Raw genomic sequence first — 19775 nt, forward strand, 5'->3', positions numbered from 1 at the left:
CTGTCTTGAACTCCAGTGTCCCCTAGTGGATGAAGGAGAAAACAGGATTTTGGTACTTACCGATAAATCCCTTTCTCCGATTCCACAGGGGACACTGGACGCCCGCCCAGCGCTGCGTTCCTGCCGTTTTGTTGGGTCCTTATCTAGTTGTGTGACTGCATGTGTTCCCTGCAGTGGGTTCCTCTGTTTTCCTTCAGTCGGTATTGTTCCGTTCTGTGGTCTTCTCCTTACCGTCTCCTCTCGGGCTCAGTTCTTAAAACTGGGGCTGATGGGGCATAGAGGGGGAGAGCGCTGTGAATAACAGCATCGCTCTCCGGCGGCTGTGCTCCTCCCCCTGCAGAAGCCAGCGCCAGTGCTTCTTCAAGCGCCAGCGCGGCAGGGAACAGCCGCGCTGCTGCGCAATGTAGACTCCCTTATGGGAGTAGCGGGTCACAGCAGGCTCCCTCCCCGTGGGGATATAGCAGAGGGAGGATTCGGCTCTCGTGAGAGCAGCAAACAGAGCGCTGTCAGGCTCTATAAAGTAAGACAGCGCTCATCTTGCAGGGATCAGGCATGCTGCTAGGCAGCAACATTACAGACTGTCTGAACAGTCTCCCTGTACATGTATCCGCGCTCTATGCGCGGTACCTCCGCCCCTTGTAATAACGTTAGCGGCGTTATAACAGGATTCCAGGAGGGGTTATACTACAGTATATACCACCTGAGCCTGGGAGGGGGCAGAGGGGCCGCAGATTAAACTCCGTTCCCCATAAGGGGAACAGAGCTATACTTACCACTGCTGGCATCAGGGCTGCGGCTAGGCATTCGGAAGCACGGACACAGCCTCTATATTAAGCTGTGGCGTGTCCTCCCTGAGCTACTGCCAGGGTGCCTGGGACTCCGACACACACTCTTTTTAGTGGTGGCGGGTCTCCTGATGCCTCCATGTAGCAGGCTGACAGACGCAGTACTCTGTCAGCCTGTCCTCAATGCTTTGTGAAAGCTAGAAATTAAAATAAAGTTGAAATAAAAGAAAAAATACTAAGTGTGGGCTGGAGCTCAGCCCTATCTGACCGGCTCTCTCGGGCACATTCTAAAAACTGGGGCTGATGGGGCATAGAGGGGGAGGAGCCAGTCACACCTCAGAATTATTTAAAGTGCCAGGCTCTGCTCTACCACCGTCTATACCCCACTGTCTTGAACTCCAGTGTCCCCTGTGGAATCGGAGAAAGGGATTTATCGGTAAGTACCAAAATCCTGTTATCACAATGTATCTCTGATCCCAGCCTGCATCTCATAGCCGCTCTGTCACAGTGTGTCACTCTGTAATTACAGCTTATATATCACAATGTATCTGTGATCCCAGCCTGCATCACATAGCCGCTCTGTCACAGGGCAGTGTGTCACTCTGTAACTACAGCTTATATATCACAATGTATCTCTGATCCCAGCCTGCATCTCATAGCCGCTCTGTCACAGGGCAGTGTGTCACTCTGTAACTACAGCTTATATATCACAATGTATCTCTGATCCCAGCCTGCATCTCATAGCTGCTCTGTCACAGGGCAGTGTGTCACTCTGTAACTACAGCTTACATATCACAATGTATCTCTGATCCCAGCCTACATCTCATAGCTGCTCTGTCACAGGGCAGTGTGTCACTCTGTAACTACAGCTTATATATCACAATGTATCTCTGATCCCAGCCTGCATCTCATAGCCGCTCTGTCACAGGGCAGTGTGTCACTCTGTAACTACAGCTTATATATCACTATGTATCTCTGATTCCAGCCTGCATCTCATAGCCGCTCTGTCACAAGGCAGTGTGTCACTCTGTAACTACAGCTTATATATCACAATGTATCTCTGATCCCAGCCTGCATCTCATAGCCGCTCTGTCACAGGTCAGTGTGTCACTCTGTAACTACAGCTTATATATCACAATGTATCTCTGATCCCAGCCTGCATCTCATAGCCGCTCTGTCACAGGTCAGTGTGTCACTCTGTAACTACAGCTTATATATCACAATGTATCTCTGATTCCAGCCTGGACAGAGATGCCCGCTGTCAGCGTTCTTAGGCACGGAAATACCAGTCCTATGGTAGGTGCGGATTATATATCCAATGACCTGTTATGTGAGTGATTGAGCGTCCGTGTACACAACCATTATCACCAACACGCCCGCAAGATGGCACATCTCCGTACATGCGCCAAATAACCTCCCATCACGATATATCTAATGCCGTGTGGCTCCATTGCACCAGCGCCTTTGTGCGCACACTCGAACGCCTACACCATAGGAGTTTTTAGGGATTTGCTTGCACGCTCAGTACCAAAAAAATTGCTGAACTCCATGAACAGCGGCATCGCTTGTGGCTGGGAATTAGGCCCAATGTTATATTGTCTGAAATGACATAAAATATTTCCCTACACTGCGCCCGTTATTTACCTATAATGTCTGACTGTACAAGGCGGCAGTACGTCACCATTGCACGTTTTTACCATAAAGCACAAAATATTTTCTTTTCCCATCTGGTTCTTGGATTTCCTGGATAAACCCATATTTGTATGAATGTATCACAGCCTTACCCCGGCTATTAGCTGTTACCACAGTCCAAGCAGCATTACATCAGATAACTTGGGGCCTCATTCAGCAGCGATCGCAAGTGTAACTACATATGCAGATCGAGCGATATTTAGCCATATATGGCGCACTGCTATTGCGCACGCACACAGGAATCCATCGCAGAATGAGTGACATACTGTGAGCGTTTTGGAGGTGGTGACGGGGGAGTGGTCGGAAAAACACATAAATTAGCCACTGCGATTGCATACGCAGCATGAGAGCTCTCTGCGTGCGAGGAGACTTGCAGTGTCTGCGGTTGGTCAGAGCTGGTGTAAAAGCTGCATGACGGGCCGTTGTGCCACGATGGTACCGATGTTTACGCAGGAGTGCGAGGTTGGAGGCATGTGAGGAAGCAGCAGTGGGTGTCTGTATGCCGGCTGAACTGTGGCCGCCATTGTATATTTTCGCAGCTGCGTTGCGTGCGATTACGCAGCTTTGATCGCAGTTGCGATCCGTACTGAATCAGGCCCATAGCTCCTTTCTGTGATCTTGCCTTTATTTCCCAAAGTGATTGAATTAGTTGGTTGGGGAAAACATAAAGTTAAATATGAAGTATTACATGTATTCTGTGTGAATAGATAACTCCTGGCTGTTTTCCACTTCCCAGATTCACAGGCTTGAGGCTCAATGCTCCTGGCATTGGTGCCTGCGGCAACAGGACGGAGGCGCCTGATTGGAGAGTTGTAAACACTCAATTGGATTTGACAAGAGCAATCCCCCCCCCTCCCCGAATGCACTAACTGTCACAGTTCGGTTCCTCTGTATGGACTCTCGCCAAACATTGCGTGCTCATGTCATCAGGGTTACATTGCAGATTTGTGTCACTAAGGTCATTATTGAGTATTTCATCTTTTAGACTTAGGTTGGACGATCCAAATCCTTTCATGTATAATTGGTTCCTGTAGGTCTGAGATTCTATAATAAAGTGCGCAAGGCGGTTGGTCAGATTAGTCCTTAGATGCCGCTGGTGGTTTATAAATCTGGGATGTAGCAATTTTAGGAAATCAATACATTTTGGCAGCAATGTGGAAAACATTGTGATTAGGTTCCTGCCCATAATGAGGTGATGATATACATACAGCAGGTGCTTAATGTGATCTATTAGACATATTAGCAGATGGAAAACAGCAGTACTGTACACTCCTCTCTCTTTGTTAATCCAGGAATTTAACCCGTGGAGTGGGCAGATTCCGGGAGATCCTGAGAGCTGTGGAGACCAGAACCACCCAGAACCTGAGGATGGTGAGAGAGTTTTATTATTAATACTCCCTGCCAGGTACCCACCTGTCCCGCGCTCTTACTGTACATCTCATCTCCAGACTTTGTAGCCACGTAAAGGTGGTCTACGCAAGCCAGCGCGGCCGCTCGGCAAATTTAGTAATATGCTCTCACCAGACTGGGCGCCATCCGTGCGGTCAGACCATGGCCACATTCATGATCAGATGGGAGCATTTGCCATCTGAATTTACTTCCCATCCCGAACAACATCTTGTGACTACGTATAAGATGGTGATTAAGATAAGCAATGTTTTTTGGCCAAGTAGACCCTGAGATTTGAGGCTAGGGAAGCGGTGTACAGCTTATTTGGCTGTTAGAATGTCCCTCTCTCCCCTACACCCTTTATTACTGTGGTATGTCCCCTCAGTTCTCTCCCGGCTATCTGGCCATCCTCACTGTATCTTCTCGCTGCCTCTGATCTTCCTCTATGGCATCTATTGGGGATTGTGCTGAAACTATCTGCTAAGTAATGTAGATGATGGTTATCTGTACACACATAGTGCCCCCCAATCCTAATCCTTATCTGTTGTCCCCCAGATGGGTGCTGACTGACCCACACTGCTCCTTCTTTCTAGCAGCTGACGGTAGCCCCTGTGACTTCATTGAAGTACTCCAGGACACTGGGAGTAATTGGTGGCGATGGCATGGAAACAGCAATGAGCCCATTGTAATCTGCATTTCTCTGTTTCAGACGATAGCCAGGCAGTTGGCTGAGATTCTGCTTCGGGGCATGTGTGAGAAAAGTTACTGGAACCCACTAGAAGAGCCTCCCAACAAGTCGCCCTTAGATGACCCTCTCCGTCAGGGACTCAACACAAAAAGCTACGCACTGAGCCGGAGACCCCGGGTTTACACGGGGGAGAAGTAAGTCCTCCGTTTCTACCTCTTAATGGACAACTAAGAGGTTTCATCTCCTGGATTTATTAAGAGATGACTGTACTGTAATATATATATGATATTGCATGGATTCTCTTGGTTCCTAGTTAATAAAACAGCTTCCTATGCAGCCATTGGCTTTCTCTCTGTCACATGATGCCTCTCAGAGCCCTCCTGTCAATCTTATTCCTGTATTATACCCCCTCACACTGCACTGCTTGGGATCATGTCCTGGTGATGTTCCTGTGGTCAGGGAAAGCATGGAGAGATAGACGCAGCACCCTACATTTGCTGTTACCTTGGCGAGATAATCTAATGTAGGGACAAGAAGCAGGCAGCCTTTGGGGCAGACAAGGACCTCTGAGGCCTTCCAAATAATGCCATACACTTTGTTAGGTGACCTATAGGTCCATGAAATACCTAAACACCACTGATCTAATGTATGTGCAGCTTAGACGCTCTGCCGGGGAAGCCATTCCTTTGCTTGCATACTGTTTCTCCTGTTGTATACGCGAGGTCAGCACAATACAATAAAGCAGATGGTATCATGGCGGTACTTTGTGTTTCCGCTTCCCGAGCACGCCCGATACTAACTTGTACAGCTTCATTCTGATCCCTCCTATCCAGACATATGATAGCTCAGGGCGCTCTGATTTATTGGCACAGTTGATATCTCATTCAGCAGCAGATTCACCAGTGTCCACACTGAGAGAGGGCGCTCGTATGGCTGAGACCGCAAAACTATACCGCAACCGTCACCGAAATCAGTGGACATTGCCCAAGGTGAGGCATCATTGCAGGAGTGAATGCAGACGGGAATATCTACTAGTACTCTCACCCTACCGACCCCTGGCTCCTGTGCATGTGCCTGGTTTCCCTGCTCTGGGTTATTACAGTCACCTGTTATACAGAACAATGTTATATGGCCATATAACGAGACAAGAACCTATAGGGGTCATTTCACAGACACGGTATGAATTACCGCTGGACCCCTGGCCGGCGGTTCAAGTCCCGACAGCGCCTGCCTGACAGAGGAAGAAATCCCGATCGTCCCTAGGTAAGTATTCACTAACCTAATCTACCCCCTAACTCTCCTTTAGGGTGTCTAACCTTAACCTTCCCCCCCCTGTGCCTAACCCTAATCCACCCTCTGAGTGCCTAAATCTAACCCCCCTAACCCTAAGTCCCCCGGGGGTGCCTAACCCCAACTCTCCCTCCCTCCCCCTAGCCTAACCTTAACCTCCCATGGGGGTGACTAACCCTAAGTCCCCCCCGGGAGCCCTAAACCTAAGCCCCTACCCCCGCGCGGCTGACCGCTGCGGCGCCCGGCATCCGCTCAATCGGGATGCCGGGCGCCGGTCTCCCGACGTTGGTCAAATGACAGGCGTCTAGATTTCACGTCTCAGCGATGTCCAGCTGCTAGTTTTGCTGCATAGTGTGTCAATTCTTAACCTCTTTGTTTCTTTTTGCTGTTACATATTATATAGCTGGTATATATTTTCTACTTCAGGATCCATAGGGTATCCACAGGATACCTTGGGGTATAGGCGATGGCGGCAGACATCCAGGCACCACAGAGTTAAATTTTCAGCCTCCCAGGATGCACTGGGGTCCCTCTCCTATACCCCGCCCCCGAGCCTCAGGCCACTCAGTTTTCGTAGGTGCCTGGCCGGACCAGTCGCACCGTACAGAGGGGGGTCTTTTTAAGGCCCCTGAATATTTCTTCGCAGCTGTGGCTGCACAACTAGAGTGCTCCAGCATAGGACAGTCAGTATTGACGTCCATGCTGTCACTCCTACACCCCGCCGGTACCAGAACGCCGGTACCGATCCGGGGATGCTGGTAGATAGCTGGGGTCACAGCTAGCGGTGATCCCCGGCTACCTGGACTGTGGCCGGATGCACGGGGAACAAGGTAAGCGGCGGGGTCCCGCGGTGGGCACCCGCCGGTAACACAGTCCTGTTTGGTCCCCAGGCAGGGGGGCTCCCTGGGGACCGGCTGCGCGTGGGGCCAGGTACTGATCCTGCGCCTTCCACTAGACCACCAGGGACAGCGGGCTGCAGCATGTGCGGTACAGCGCGGCGTCCCAGGGGTTAATAGCACGCCAGGGGAGAACGCCTTCCCTGTCTCACAGCCGGCGTCTCCCCCGCTGCACAGTGCCATTCCACAGCGGTCTGAGCGGGCTGTGTCAGCGCTCCTCCCCCGGGCCCTGCCTTCTCTCTGCTCCTCGGTGGCCATTTTCTCACTACATGTGCTGGGGATGGCAAACACTGCTGGAAGCTGATACAGATGCCATTGCGGTCCGGGTCCCCCGCATACCTCTCCTTCAATTAAGGTCAGTGTATGCAGCACTGTTTCCTACCAGGCTCTGGTCTGTGTAGTTGATCGCAGTGCTTGTAATGCAGGATGTTATCTGTGCATTGTATGTGACTTAAATGCTAGCACTGTTTGCCTGTATTTTCATTTCTGACTGTCAGCCTTTTCCTATCCCTGTTCTTCTGCTACAGCCCTTGCGGTGCGGTGTCGCAGGGTGTTTATTACCTCACAGTAAACGTGGTTTTTCTGTATGGGAGGTCACATACGCTCCGTTCACACTCCTCATGTCGGAAAGTGAACGAGGATATCCTCTTCCAGCTATAATGTACTGATATCATGTGCAGTTAGCGGAGGGATATGTAGACGCTGAGGGTTTATGGAGGGCATGTTGTATTATATATCACGTCCCATTTCTGTCACTGTGCCTGCACAAAAAAAGGGGACCGCCCTCGGCTGGCTAAGATGCTTACAGCCTTTGTGGGCAATGCCCCCTGCGTTTCCCCATAGGGGTTATCGCAGCCTGTGGTGGTCTCATCACATGCAGGGGTCCCTGGACAGTTGATGGTACCCCAGTGTATCCTGCTTTTCGCCCCCCCAGGTCTCGCAGGAGCCTGTGTGGGTGAATTTATTGTCCAAATGGTATAGCACCTGATGGACGTTTTACAGGGGGAGTCACCATTTCGGCCTTCTAAACGGCCTTTCGGGTCTCAGACGGGTAAAGACATGACGTCTGATGACGGTGACATTATTGACTTTTTCAGACACGAGCCCCTTAGTGCAAAGGAGGCGTAGTCTGGGTCTAAAGTCTATATACCTGGCCTTCTACGGGCAGTCCGTGCGGCTTTGGTTATTACATATCCCCCGTGGCTAAATCCAAATATGCCTTCTTTAAGGATAAGGGTGTTGCCACTGTAATTCCTGTATCTGGTCAGGTGGATCATTTAGAGGAGGCGTGGAAATTCCGGGTAAGCGGTTCCAGCCTCAAAAACGGTTGACCTTTTGCATACCCCTTTTGCGGATAATTACATTTCCGAATGGGAGTTACCTTTACGGGTAGATTCTCATGTTACACGCCTAGTGAGGAGTGCTACGTTGCCCATGCCCTCCAGGTCCTCTTTGAAGGAGGTTCCAGATTGCAAGGTGCAAATATATCTAAAATCCAATATTCCCTTGCTGGAGGGGCTTCCAGGCCGGCTATGGCCGTGTGCTGGGGGGCCAGAGCCATGGAACACTGAGTAGGTAACTGGATCTCTGCACACTGACTCTCCAGCAGAGCAGGTGGATAGTGGCAAATTCTCAGAGACTTTGCCACGTTCATAATGAGACGGTCTTACATATAGTCTACTCCTCTCCAGAATTTCCTCGGCAGCAGTAGGCTTGCCGCTCCCTGTGGTTGCGCTCTTGGAAAGCGGACGCAGATTCCATTTGGAATGCTTTGCCTTTTACGGGACAAGTCCTGTTTGGCCCTCGTCTGGACGCAATTGTGGCCCTGCAGGCAGCAGCTACGTCTGCGTCTGCCATCGGCTACAGTCCCATCAGGGTCTGGGACTTTGTCTTTTCGGCCCTGTGAGGCCAGGGTAAGTCTAAAATACAGCTTTCCAAGACAGTCAGTAGCCAGGAAATCTGCTCAGCCATAAGAACAGGCTTGGAGTACAAGACGTCCTACTCCCAAGTTGGACTATAAGCCTTCAGCCTCACGGGACGGGCCTCCTCTCGGGAGCCCCCAGAGTTGGAGGCCGGCTTCTCCAGTTCGCCCAGTGCTGGTGTCTGACCACCACGGACACTGGGTAAGAGAAGTATTTTCTTGAAGGTATGTCCTCTCTTCCCGGTAAAAGCCTCCCAGACGGTTTTTCGTTACAGGTCTTCTGTCAATTCAGGACAAGGCCCTGTAATTTTTGAGGGTGTTACACTCTATGCTCCAGGCAGGAGTTATAGTACCTATTCCGTTGCCCCAAAGGGGAACGAGGTATTACTCCATCCTCTTTCTGGTACAGACACCCAATGGGGCTTACCAGGACATTCTCAACCTCGAATCCTTCAACAAATTCTTAAGGGTTCCTCGGTTCGGGAGGGGGACCCTGCATTCCATCATTCAATGGAGCCTGGGAATTTTGTGGTGTCGTTGGATATATTCAGGGTGACTACCTGAATATCCCTCTTTTCTTAGCACACCAGTGTTTTCCTCAGGTTTGCAGTGGTCGATAAGCGTTTCCAGTTTCTGGCATTGCCCCTTGGTCTGGCCTCCGCGCCTCACGGTTTACCAGGGTCATGGTAGTTATGGCAGCCCACCTGCGGATGCAGGGGGTCCGCTTGTTACCCTATCCGAGTGACCTCCTGTTGTTACTACGGTCTCCAGAGATACTTCAGTGCCATATGCAACGGACAATATCTGTGTTGCTACGTTAGGGCTGACTGATAAACTGGAAATGGTCCTCTCTGATTCTTCACAGGGGATGCTCCATATCCCAACATCTGAGGATCTTTGTGATTGAGGAAAAGATCTCTGCAGGCAACTGCGTACCTTTGCCTGTAATGCAGAGTCGCCGAGTGTCTATTCACTTGGCAATGTGGTTCCTGGGTTCCAGGATGTCGCTGTTCGACATGGTGGAGTACCCAGCTTCACTCTAAAGAACTTGATCCTCTCCGGATGGGATGGGTTGCCCCATAGGATAAAGTCAATAGGCTTTCCCCGGAGGTTTGTCTCTCTCTGGCCTGGTGGCTGCAGAAAGCTCACCTAAACAAGGGGCACCCCCTTTGGGATTGCGGACAGGGTCCTTCTGACGACGGACGCCAGTATCCGTGGCTGTGAAGCAGTGACGGGTCCACACTTGTTCCAGGGCAGGTGGACACCAGTAGTTTTTGCGCTTCCCATAAACATCTGAGAACTCTGAGCAGTATTCAAGGTTCTCCAACATGCAGGACAGGTCCTCCACGGAAATACCGTGCAGGTACAGTCTGACAACGCCATCATGATGGCTTATGTAAGCCACCTAGGAGGTTCCCGAAGTCAGGCGACACTAACAGTGGTGTCCCGAATTCTGGCTTGGGTGGAAGGCTATATCCCTGCCGTCATCGGCAGTGTTCATTCAGGAATCCTCAGATGGAAAGCAGGCTTTCTCAGCCGTCAAGACGTGCATTCAGGGAAATGTCCTCTTTATCAGGAGGTGTTCAATCTTCTGGTGAACAAGTGGAGCCTTTCAGAGATGAGACTCTTCTGATAGACGTAGGTAGGTCCAGTGGACCTTCCAAGTTGTGGCGCTAAGAATTTAAGTTCACCGTACCAGTCCATTTAGGAAATCAGACTCTCGGTTTTGTCCTTTCTGATTTCCATAAAAAGGGTTGGCCTGCCACTACGCTAACTTTGGCAGGATGGATTCACAGGTCTTCCTGTTCCATCCTCTATTAAAGCTCTTCCACTAGGTCTGTGGGTCCTTCGTGGGCAGCTCGACGTGGCGCCTCAGCGGTGATTGGCAGCCACGTGGTCATCTGTCCATATTTTTGTAAGGTATTATGCTTTTGATACCTTCTCCTCTCAGGATGCTTCCTTTCGGCGGCGGATTCTCCTTACAGCACAGGAGCGTCCCCACCCTTAAAGGATACTGCTTTGGGACATCCCCAAGGTATCCTGTGGATACCCTATGGACCCTGAAGTAGAAAATATGAGATATGGTAAGAACTTACCCTTGTTATCTCTATTTCTACGAAGTCCATAGGGTTCCACAGGACTCCCGCCCTGTCGCACCTGTACTGCAGATGGGCTTTGATCTGGTCACCGGTTTCTCCGTCTCCTTCTGGTGAGAATATGATTCTTGTGTGTTCCAGACTGTCTTCTCTCTCTTTTTTGCTCCTGCTCCGGCCTATGGCTTGTTACGAAACTGAGTGGCCTGAGGCTCGGGGGCGGGGTATAGGAGAGGGACCCCAGTGCATCCTGGGAGGCTGAAAATTTAACTCTGTGGTGCCTGGATGTCTGCCGCCATCGCCTATACCCCAAGGTATCCTGTGGAACCCTATGGACTTCGTAGAAATAGAGATAACAAGGGTAAGTTCTTACCATATCTCATATTATATAGCTGATATAAATTATATTGCTGTTATATATTATATATCTGGTATATATTATATTGCTGTTATACTGTATATTATATTGCTGTTATATATTATATTGGTAATTTTTTTCTGTTTGTTTGTGCTATAGTATTTTCTGCCCCCAGGAGAATACAGAGGAGGCTCTATTACTGCTGCTGATCAGTGAGTCCATGGTAAGGTTACCAGACTGTATATATGTATGTGTCATTTGTTACAGATGTGTCCTCATGCGCAAGGCGCCTGGTGCGACTTACACGCTCCGCCCTGGTAGTGATTCCCATGCTGGAGTACTATTTCCCAAATGTTGCGGCTTAATTTGCTATTAGTGTACTAAGTAGCTAATATTGTACTATTGGTATAAAGTAACGGATTAGGCATGGCGATACATGGTGCAAGTCCCCCGTATAGGACTTTAGTGTACTAAGTAGCTAATATTTTACTACTGGTATAACGGATTAGGCATGGCGATACATGGTGCAAGTCCCCCGTATAGGACTTTAGCGTACTAAGTAGCTAATATTGTACTATTGGTATAAAGTAGCGGATTAGGCATGGCGATACATGGTGCAAGTCCCTCGTATTGGACTTTAGTGTACTAAGTAGCTAATATTGTAATATTGGTATAAAGTAGTGGATTAGGCATGGCGATACATGGTGCAAGTCCCTCTTATAAGACTTTAGTGTACTAAGTAGCTAATATTGTACTATTGGTATAAAGTAACGGATTAGGCATGGCGATACATGGTGCAAGTCCCTCGTATAAGACTTCGGTGTACTAAGTAGCTAATATTTCTACTTCAGGGTCCATAGGGGGTCCACAGGGTTGACCTTGGGGTATAGGTTGGGAACCAAATCCGGGCACCACGCAGTTAAAGCTTTTAGCTCCCAGGATGCACTTGGGTCCACTCTCCCTATAACCCCACCCCCAAGCCAGAGGCACCTCAGTTTAAGTTGGTGCCCGGCCGGAGTCGGGTCACCGTTTAGGGCAGTGGGGAGCCGATTAGCAGCCCCTAAGCTTTATTTTTTCTAAAGGACAAAGGGCCTGATTCAGACCCACTCGCGAGCGGCTGTCCGCTCGCAGGTGGGTCGATGTTCTGGACTGAGCATGCGCACGACGGAGGGAGCTCCGTCGTGCGCGTGCGCCAGACGCGACGAGCGAAGGAAAGTCCTTCGCTCGTTGTGTCTGATCAAAGGGGGCGTGCTGTCGATGTTGATTGACAGCACGCCCCCTTTGGTAGGCGTGCCGGGGGCGTGCCTCCCTGACGGGGGCGTTCCCACGGGAACGCATCCCGTCAGAAGCCGGCCCACTGACATCACTAGTGATGTCAGTGGGAGTGATTTTGGCTCTGATAGAGCCAAAATCACTCCGGAGCTTGCGGTTGAAAACCTCAACCGCAGGCTCCGGCTCGCAGTTTTGATGGTCACGATGGTCAAGACCATCGCGGCCATCAAACTGCACGCTCGTATAGCCTGTGGGTGGTGACCCACAGCTATACGAGCGTCCAGGAGGACGCTCCATTTTCATGGAGGCCGGCCCTCATTCAGAGCGTGCGCTCTGCTCAGAGCGTACGGCTCTGAATGAGGGCCAAAGTTTTTTTAGTTTTACTTTGGATTCTTCAGAGCGGCAGCGTCGGACTGTCCATAGAACGTCTAAGCTGCCGCTCTGTCACCCCGCTGGCGCTGAGACGCCAGTACAGATATGGGGATCTCAGGGGGACCCCAGAGTCTGTACTAGCCGGACTCTGCGGGCGCCCAGGACTGCTCCCGGATCCACGGGGAGCAGGTAAGGCGCGGGTCACCGCTTGCAGTGATCCGCGCATTTGACATGCAGTCCTGTGCCTCCGGTCTCTGGGGACATACCGGAGGCGCCGGCAGTGGCAGCGGGCCACCCATACCCCGTGTGTCCACTAGACCACCAGGGACTTAGTGTTCGGTGCAGGGAGCCGGCGTCCCGGGGGTTAATAGTCGGCCAGGGGAGGCAGCCTTCCCTGTTACAGCGGCTCCTCCCCTCAGCTCAGCGCGCCTTTCAGTATCCATAGTCTGGCGTCGCTGAGCTGCTTCCTCCGCGGGCCACGCTTCTTCTGAGGTCTCCAGCTGCCATTTTCTCTGTGGTGCAGCAGAAATCTCCGGAGATGGCAGTTGGTCCAGTCCCCCTGCGTACCTCACCATCAGGTCAGTGTACACAGCGCTGTAGCCTTCCCAGACACTGAATCTGGGTAAGTTGAATGCAGTGTAATAGTGCAGTATATTATATGACATGTTTATGTATATATGTATATATCTGCATGGTATGTGACTTATGCTAGTGCTGACTGTCTGTACTTTATTCTCTCACCTGTCAGTGTATATCTATCCCTTTTCCTTATCTGCCCTAATACATCTGTACTTGGGGTGGTTCTGAGACCTCACATTTATATACTTGTTAATATTTGTGAGGTTTGTCACATACTGTTGCGTGCTGCACGTTGCCATATTTTGAGTGGAACTGTGTGTTGCATACACTGAAAATGGGTCCCTGCAGCTAATTTTTAGTATCAGTCAGGACCAGTATAGCGTTGCTTGATCGCAATGCTTGGTCAGATATGTCTGACCAGGAGATAGAGCGTTATACTGCACCCATTTTTACTATCCTGCAAGCCATGTGCTGCAGGTATTAGTGCGGAGGATTTAACTCTTAAACTGCTCTGTATGTGGCGTCATCGGGTGCCGGCCCCTTTTACGACCCCCTTGGGCGGTTTGTTTTCTCGGGATCCTCTCAATTGCGGATCGCCGGGCGGGCCCCATTGTTGTACCTCACTTGGGGTTACTTCACCATACTGCCCTTTTCATCTCAGGGTATCTTGCAGTTTCTTGCACTCTTCCCCTGTGACACAGACTATCGCTCCCTGCAGGGGTTTTTCGTGTATATGAATTCCCCCTGGTGCCACAATAGTCTGTCATTCCCCTTGCAGGGATTACCACAACAGCCACCCTGGGTGGATGTCGTTTTTCTACGAAACGCAAATTGCCGTGGTTGACGCCCTGTGGTTACTTCCCAGTTGGCTCTGCCGTGAATTGGATACTGTTTTGGGCTCTTTCCCTCTTACACGGGGGGAAGCCTATTTCAAGTATTGTTATCCCTGCTTTAGGGCTGGTAGCAGGTCCATTCTGGTTAGAGTGAATGTTGACCTGCACCTGTATCATACACCCTCAGTATTACATGCCTTCTGGTTCCCTGTTGCTGACTAGCGGGTGGATCTCATGGCGGAACTCTGGCTGTTGCCAGATATGAGGTATTACCACAGTGTTTGGCCTCCTGTCCCAAATTCCCCCTGAGGGTCATTACGAGCCCCTCCTGGGGTGGATGTGCGTGTTACTCGTCTGATTACAGACGTTACTACGCCTCCCATTCCTGCGTGGTCGTATTCTTCCGATCCGTAGGTGGTAACTCTGCCTGAAATCAGTATACTCGCTTTCAGGGGTTGTTACCCATCCTACCATGGCTATAGCATGGTTGGTTAATACTATTGCATACTGAGCTGATGCATTTGTAATGTTTTTTCCCCTCCAACACGTCTGGGGTTCAAATGTATTTGGTCGCTCACGTAATATATGCAGTTGTCATAGGTGGACATGCCTATATTGGATACCAGTCTCCTAACTGCTGCGACGGTATCCTCCGTAATACCCTATGGCTGCGCTCTGGGAATGCAGAGGTGCAGATACCATCTATAGGGTAGTTCTTGTTGGTTCCTGACCTTGACAGTGGCAGTACAAATTTCCCGCCTTCAGCTATGCCCACTACAGGGCCTCAGACTAAGTCTATTAAGTCTTTTTGTCCTCTGGGTCAGCCTAAGGGTCTGTTTCTTCATAGACTGTCGGCCTTTACAAGGGCCGACATATCCAGTACCGAGCAGGCCTGGACTGCCAGCCGATCCTGCTTCTGAACCTACGGATATATCTTCAGCCTGACGAGACAGGCCTACCACTGGGAGATGGCGATTTTCTCAGTTCGCCCGGTACTAGTGTCTTGTTGCCGCGGCTACGTGGGTAGGAGGGTACGCCCTCTCTTTGTTCCGGCGGCCTATTTCCATGTGATGGTACGCAGGCCCTTATTCGGATCCAAACAGGGCCTTACAAATACAGAAAGCTATACAGTTGTTGCAGTAAGCGGAGCTAATTGGGCCATCCCCACTTTCTCAGCGAGGGACTGGTTGTTCTGCTTTCTTTCTGGTGCTGTGGCTGAATGGTCCTCTTTGGCCTATTCTCTGTCTCAATTCCCTGAACCAGTTCCTAAAGCTTCCTGGGCTCAGGAGGCAATCCCTATGCTCCATCATACTATGTTTGGAACCTGGGGACTTTATGGTATCACTGGATATACAGGACGCGTGCCTACGGGTACTTACAGAGACCTTGCCTCAGCATGGACTGAGGTTTGCTGTATCACAGCATTTACGATTTTTCGGGCTCTGCCTGTTGGGACTGTTCTCAGCCCCACAGGGGTTTACCAGCGTTTTGGATTTTCTGACAGTTCTTCTGTTCAGTATATCCCAATGCTCCTGTACCTGGATGGCCTCCTGCTCTTAGCAGGATCACCGGGGTACTTTACAGCCGGGTCAGGTTGACTGTGGCTTCTTCAGGGTGCAGACGTTTAATCAATGGGGAAAAAGTCCTCCCTGCATCCCACTCTGGGTATTCTTCACCTAGGAGCCCTGCTGGATTCTCATAATCTGAGAATTCTTCTGGCGTAAGACGGCATCTCCACTCTTCCATTAAGAGTACATGGTTGTCTGCGCAGTCGACATATGTCTTTACATTCTGGGATGCACGGTCCACTATTCAGTGTCTGCCTTTGGAAGGGTGGAATGGGCTTAGTTCCATTCCAGGCCTTTCCGTAATTGGCTTATCTCCAGATGGAACAAGTTTTTTCTGTCTGATCACTGTTCAAACGATGATGCTCTCCCCGGAGGCAAGTCGGTCCCTTTTCGGGTGACTATGGCCATCTTGTCCAGGGTATTCTTTGCTAAGGACAGTGTCTGGTTCGCATCCATTTCAGTGCAGTTGGATGTCTGTCGATTCCACCCTGTCAATTAACTTGTTGGAACTTTAGCCTGTCTTGTGCCTTCACTCTGGCATAGCCCTTGTTTCCCGGTGAACCTGAAAAAGTTCAGTCCGACAGGGTCAGAACAGTGGCTTCCTTTTTAGCAATACTGTTCATTGGGTGGCAATGTCAGGTATGTCATACATTCGGACATTGTCTGAGGGTCTCCTCCCGACCATCTCGACACTGTTCATTTCAGGTGCTCTCCATTGGGAAGCGGGAGTCCTCAGCCGTCACGACGTGCATCCCGGGGACTAGTCTCTTCCCCAAGAGAGGTTTCATCTCCTGGTGAGCAGGGGGGGGCCCTCCTGGGGTGACCCTCATGGCCTTCTGACTGTATCACACTATGGTGTTACAGTCCAACTCTGGGGATTCTGAAGAAACCTTCAGTGACTCTTTGTCGGTGAAGTGGTTCTTCCAATTTGCGTACCTGTGTTCTCCGGTCTCCATTCTTCCTCGAGGGAAGTGTTTCAATCGAGACGGAGATGCTTTCCTGCTGGTGGCTCCTGATTGCCCCAGATGTCAGGGGTACTTGGTTTTTCGGAGTTTCTCCATCGATACTCCATTCCTGATGCTTCACTGCCCAGACCTGTTGTCTCAGGGTCCTGGGGTTTGCCTTGGTCCTGGGTCGTTTGTCTTTGACTGCGTCCCTACAGTGGTCTTACGGCTTCCCTGGCTTTGTCATCGTTGGAATGATTAGAGCACATGGATCAGCTTTTGCTGGGACCTGCCACAAACTGTGGCAGCCATAATTCTTATGGTATTATACCTGTCGATACGATCCTCTGGTGTCCAGGATTTCCAGATATTCTGGCATTCCTTCCGGCTGGCTTGGGTTTCACCCTCGGCCTGGCCTTCCTGACAGTGCGGATCTTTACACTGTCAGTATGATTAAGATATGGAATTGCTCCGCTCTGGTATCCAGTTCATCCTTTGGAGTGTTTTCTGAATTATGCCTCCATTTGTCCTCCCTGGGGACTCCTTGGGAGTTAGTAGTGGTTCTTCGTTAACTCCGGGGAAAGTTAATGGAACCGCTGGTTGTGATAGCCATTACATGGTCTATTGCTTTGGCTTTCTCTCTTTCTCTCAGGGAGTTTATATCAACCAGGTGAGTGTCGGACTTGGGAGCGTTCTCATGTGGCTCCCTCTTCTGGAGGGTATCATGTCAGGGTGTGAGTTGCTCTCACCTTGTGTTTCTTCTTAGTGATTTTTAGGTTCCATATTAGTCTGGAACTTATGGTGCGGCCATTCAGTCCCCAGTCCTCTCGGCTGGTGTGGCCTCATTGACTGTGGTCCGGCCTCTGTGGATTTATGTGATCCGTTCAAGTTCCTGACAGAAATTGGACTCCTTATTGGTGGTCTGAGATTTCTGGTTTTTACAGGAAAGGATGGCCGGCCTATGGCCAAATGTTGGCTGGACGGCCTGGTATGTCTTCAGGGGCCTACCCATGGGTAGGCCTTTCTGTTGTTGATGCTTGTTTTTTCTCTGGCCATGTAACCCTCGTGGGTGGCGCCTTGGCTGTTTTGCCTTGCTAGGTGGCCACGTGGTCTTCTGTCCACACCTTTTTAAGGTTCTAGGCATTGGTTTCCTTTGCCTCTCAGGATGCTTCCTTTTTGGTGGCGGATTCTCCTCTCAGCACAGTAGCATCCCCACCCTTGGTTGAACTGCTTTGGGACATCCCCAAGGTCAACCCTATGGACCCTGAAGTAGAAAACAAGAGATATGGTAAGAACTTACCTTTGTTATCTCTGTTTCTACGAAGTCCATAGGGTCCACAGGGCGCCCGCCCTGACGCACCTGGCTTCAAATGGGCTGTGTGTCACCGGTTTTCCTTCTCCCACTTCTGTGAGTATGGTTATCGAGTGTTCCAGTTTTCTCTCTCTTTTTCTCTCCTCCTTCGGCCTTTGGCTACTTACTAACTGAGGTGCCTCTGGCTTGGGGGTGGGGTTATAGGGAGAGTGGACCCAAGTGCATCCTGGGAGCTAAAAGCTTTAACTGCGTGGTGCCCGGATTTGGTTCCCAACCTATACCCCAAGGTCAACCCTGTGGACCCTATGGACTTCGTAGAAACAGAGATAACAAAGGTAAGTTCTTACCATATCTCTTGTTTTTACTATTTTATAAAGTAGCGGATTAGGCATGGCAATACATGGTGCAAGTCCCTCGTATAAGACTTTAGTGTACTAAGTAGCTAATATTGTACTATTGGTATAAAGTAACGGATTAGGCATGGTGATACATGGTACAAGTCCCTCGTATAGGACTTTAGTGTACTAAATAGCTAATATTGTACTATTGGTATAAAGTAGCGGTTTAGGCATGGCGATACATGGTGCAAGTCCCTCGTATAAGACTTCAGTGTACTAAGTAGCTAATATTTTACTATTGGTATAAAGTAGCGGATTAGGCATGGCAATACATGGTACAAGTCCCTCGTATAGGACTTTAGTGTACTAAGTAGCTAATATTTTACTATTGGTATAAAGTAGCGGATTAGGCATGGCGATACATGGTGCAAGTCCCTTGTATAGGACTTCAGTGTACTAAGTAGCTAATATTTTACTATTGGTATAAAGTAGCGGATTAGGCATGGCGATACATGGTGCAAGTCCCCCGTATAGGACTTTGGTGTACTAAGTAGATAATATTGTACTATTGGTATAAAGTAGCGGATTAGGCATGGCGATACATGGTGCAAGTCCCTCGTATAGGACTTTAGTGTACTAAGTAGCTAATATTGTACTATTGGTATAAAATAGCGGATTAGGCATGGCGATACATCTTGCAAGTCCCTCTTATAAGACTTTAGTGTACTAAGTAGCTAATATTGTACTATGGTTATAAAGTAACGGATTAGGCATGGTGATACATGGTGCAAGTCCCTCGTATAAGACTTCAGTGTACTAAGTAGCTAATATTTTACTATTGGTATAAAGTAGCGGATTAGGCATGGCAATACATGGTACAAGTCCCTCGTATAGGACTTTAGTGTACTAAGTAGCTAATATTTTACTATTGGTATAAAGTAGCGGATTAGGCATGGCGATACATGGTGCAAGTGTTTTGCCTCTTTTACCCCGATTCCATACCTTTAACTTTTGCTGAAAAGCTCCATCTCTAGTATTAATATATTAGTATATACTATGCACGTTTAGGATTAAAAAAAAGTATTGCACAATATCAATTTCTTTTCACTTTATTTTTCTGTATAACATTAAGGAGCCGCACCATCTTGTAGCACAGAACATTTGGAGAGTGAGTGCTTCTCCTTAACTGGGAGTACCATTGTTCTGTCCCAGGCAAGGTCTCAGTCACATTTCCCCCGCACTGTAGGCTCCCCTGTGACGCTGTATGATGGAGGATCTCCCCTGCACTGTAGGCTCCCCTGTGACGCTGTATGATGGAGGATCTCCCTGCACTCTAGGCTTCCCTGTGACGCTGTATGATGGAGGATCTCCCTGCACTGTAGGCTCCCCTGTGACGCTGTATGATGGAGGATCTCCCTGCAGTGTAGGCTCCCCTGTGACGCTGT

General features: G+C 49.7%; 1 protein-coding gene across 2 annotated transcripts in view; it reads left to right on the forward strand.

Annotated features, from left to right (window-relative positions):
- TTC7B (tetratricopeptide repeat domain 7B) overlaps positions 1–19775 on the forward strand; it is a 206775-nt gene that overhangs the window by 106659 nt on the left and 80341 nt on the right. For both annotated transcript variants that reach the window (XM_088455569.1, XM_088455570.1), the window contains exons 6-8: positions 3770–3848; positions 4576–4748; positions 11272–11335. In XM_088455569.1, the coding sequence (XP_088311695.1) occupies positions 3770–3848; positions 4576–4748; positions 11272–11335 (316 nt within the window). The remainder of the gene's footprint in view (positions 1–3769; positions 3849–4575; positions 4749–11271; positions 11336–19775) is intronic.

The sequence above is a fragment of the Taudactylus pleione genome, unplaced genomic scaffold (genome assembly GCF_031769625.1).
Source record: "Taudactylus pleione unplaced genomic scaffold, aTauple2 ptg000660l, whole genome shotgun sequence".
Lineage (NCBI taxonomy): Eukaryota > Metazoa > Chordata > Amphibia > Anura > Myobatrachidae > Taudactylus > Taudactylus pleione.